At 46.6% G+C, this 2,500-nt stretch overlaps 1 protein-coding gene across 1 annotated transcript in view; it reads right to left on the bottom strand.

Moving 5' to 3' along the window:
- Positions 1 to 2,043, bottom strand: part of LOC118493641 (zinc finger protein 501-like) — an 18,271-nt gene extending 16,228 nt beyond the window's left edge. Inside the window, exon 1 of the mRNA XM_035994211.1 lies at positions 2,039 to 2,043. Within this exon, the coding sequence (XP_035850104.1) occupies positions 2,039 to 2,043 (5 nt within the window). The remainder of the gene's footprint in view (positions 1 to 2,038) is intronic.
- Positions 2,044 to 2,500: the final 457 nt, after the last annotated feature.

Genomic DNA, 2,500 nt, shown 5'->3' with positions numbered 1-2,500 from the left:
TTCCTCCTTAAGCAGGAATATACATTACCAAACGTAAAATAAACAATAGTCAGAATATGGCTATATCTCTTAAACTCCAATAATGTAAACAGAGAAAAAGGATTCTAACTCTTATTATATGGGATTCTCAGAGATTTCCTCCCATCCGTTAAGTTACCTCTAACGTAGACAGCACTTCCTGTTATCTATGATACGCTTTAAAGCCTCCAACTAACTAAACGGCCGGATGCTTTTATTGTGAAAACCCCCTGGACCGGTAACTCTATTTAACACCACTTACTTCTTATTTTACTCAACCACAAAGTACTGAACAATTCTTACAACAAGTAGTAAAAGTTTAAACACAATGTTACATATTTTCACCCGACGTACTGAGTCGGGTGAGCCGAAGGCGGTAAACTAGCATGTATGAATGTGGATATAATTAGCACAACGGTTGCGTAGCGACCCCTTAAACTCCCCTTAAACACCTCATCCACATCAAACATCAGAAATAACAGCTGCTTTAACAAAGAAATACAATATCAAATCTTCTCTTGATGACTGACTTGTATCTAAGCTATGAATAGTTGGGCTACGTGTTATATAAATCTTTACTTAAGTAAAGAATAGATGTTAATACAAAATAAACCCTAGATTGATGTCTTATCTTTGCCATTATGAGGTACCTCCCCCCACCGTTAGCGTAGCATCACGTACCTCTAACCCAGCCAGCTACAAAGAACTGGTTAGCATCCAGACTTTTAAAAGCTTTGAGATCAGCACCAGTATATGGGGGTACCCCGTTTACCACATAGTGGTACAGATCAGCACCAGTATATGGGGGTACCCCGTTTACCACATAGTGGTCCAGATCAGCACCAGTATATGGGGGTACCCCGTTTACCACATAGTGGTACAGATCAGCACCAGTATATGGGGGTACCCCGTTTACCACATAGTGGTCCAGATCAGCACCAGTATATGGGGGTACCCCGTTTACCACATAGTGGTACAGATCAGCACCAGTATATGGGGGTACCCCGTTTACTACATAGTGGTACAGATCAGCACCAGTATATGGGGGTACCCCGTTTACCACATAGTGGTACAGATCAGCACCAGTATATGGGGGTACCCCGTTTACCACATAGTGGTCCAGATCAGCAGCAGTATATGGGGGTACCCCGTTTACCACATAGTGGTACAGATCAGCAGCAGTATATGGGGGTACCCCGTTTACTACATAGTGGTACAGATCAGCACCAGTATATGGGGGTACCCCGTTTACCACATAGTGGTACAGATCAGCACCAGTATATGGGGGTACCCCGTTTACCACATAGTGGTCCAGATCAGCAGCAGTATATGGGGGTACCCCGTTTACCACATAGTGGTACAGATCAGCACCAGTATATGGGGGTACCCCGTTTACCACATAGTGGTCCAGATCAGCAGCAGTATATGGGGGTACCCCGTTTACCACATAGTGGTACAGATCAGCACCAGTATATGGGGGTACCCCGTTTACCACATAGTGGTCCAGATCAGCAGCAGTATATGGGGGTACCCCGTTTACCACATAGTGGTACAGATCAGCATCAGTATATGGGGATACCCCGTTTACCACATAGTGGTCCAGACCAGCACCAGTATATGGGGATACCCCGTTTACCACATAGTGGTCCAGATCAGCACCAGTATATGGGGGTACCCCGTTTACCACATAGTGGTCCAGACCAGCACCAGTATATGGGGGTACCCCGTTTACCACATAGTGGTACAGATCAGCACCAGTATATGGGGGTACCCCGTTTACCACATAGTGGTACAGATCAGCACCAGTATATGGGGGTACCCCGTTTACCACATAGTGGTCCAGATCAGCAGCAGTATATGGGGGTACCCCGTTTACCACATAGTGGTACAGATCAGCACCAGTATATGGGGGTACCCCGTTTACTACATAGTGGTACAGATCAGCACCAGTATATGGGGGTACCCCGTTTACCACATAGTGGTCCAGATCAGCAGCAGGATATGGGGGTACCCCGTTTACCACATAGTGGTACAGATCAGCACCAGTATATGGGGGTACCCCGTTTACCACATAGTGGTCCAGATCAGCACCAGTATATGGGGGTACCCCGTTTACCACATAGTGGTCCAGATCAGCAGCAGTATATGGGGGTACCCCGTTTACCACATAGTGGTACAGATCAGCACCAGTATATGGGGGTACCCCGTTTACTACATAGTGGTACAGATCAGCACCAGTATATGGGGGTACCCCGTTTACCACATAGTGGTACAGATCAGCACCAGTATATGGGGGTACCCCGTTTACCACATAGTGGTCCAGATCAGCAGCAGGATATGGGGGTACCCCGTTTACCACATAGTGGTACAGATCAGCACCAGTATATGGGGGTACCCCGTTTACCACATAGTGGTCCAGATCAGCAGCAGTATATGGGGGTACCCCGTTTACCACATAGTGGTACAGATCAGCACCAGTATA

This window comes from Sander lucioperca, chromosome 17 (assembly GCF_008315115.2).
Source record: "Sander lucioperca isolate FBNREF2018 chromosome 17, SLUC_FBN_1.2, whole genome shotgun sequence".
Classification (NCBI taxonomy): domain Eukaryota; kingdom Metazoa; phylum Chordata; class Actinopteri; order Perciformes; family Percidae; genus Sander; species Sander lucioperca.
The sequence above is the reverse complement of the archived record's forward strand: the minus strand, read 5'-3'. Positions and strand labels throughout refer to the sequence as shown.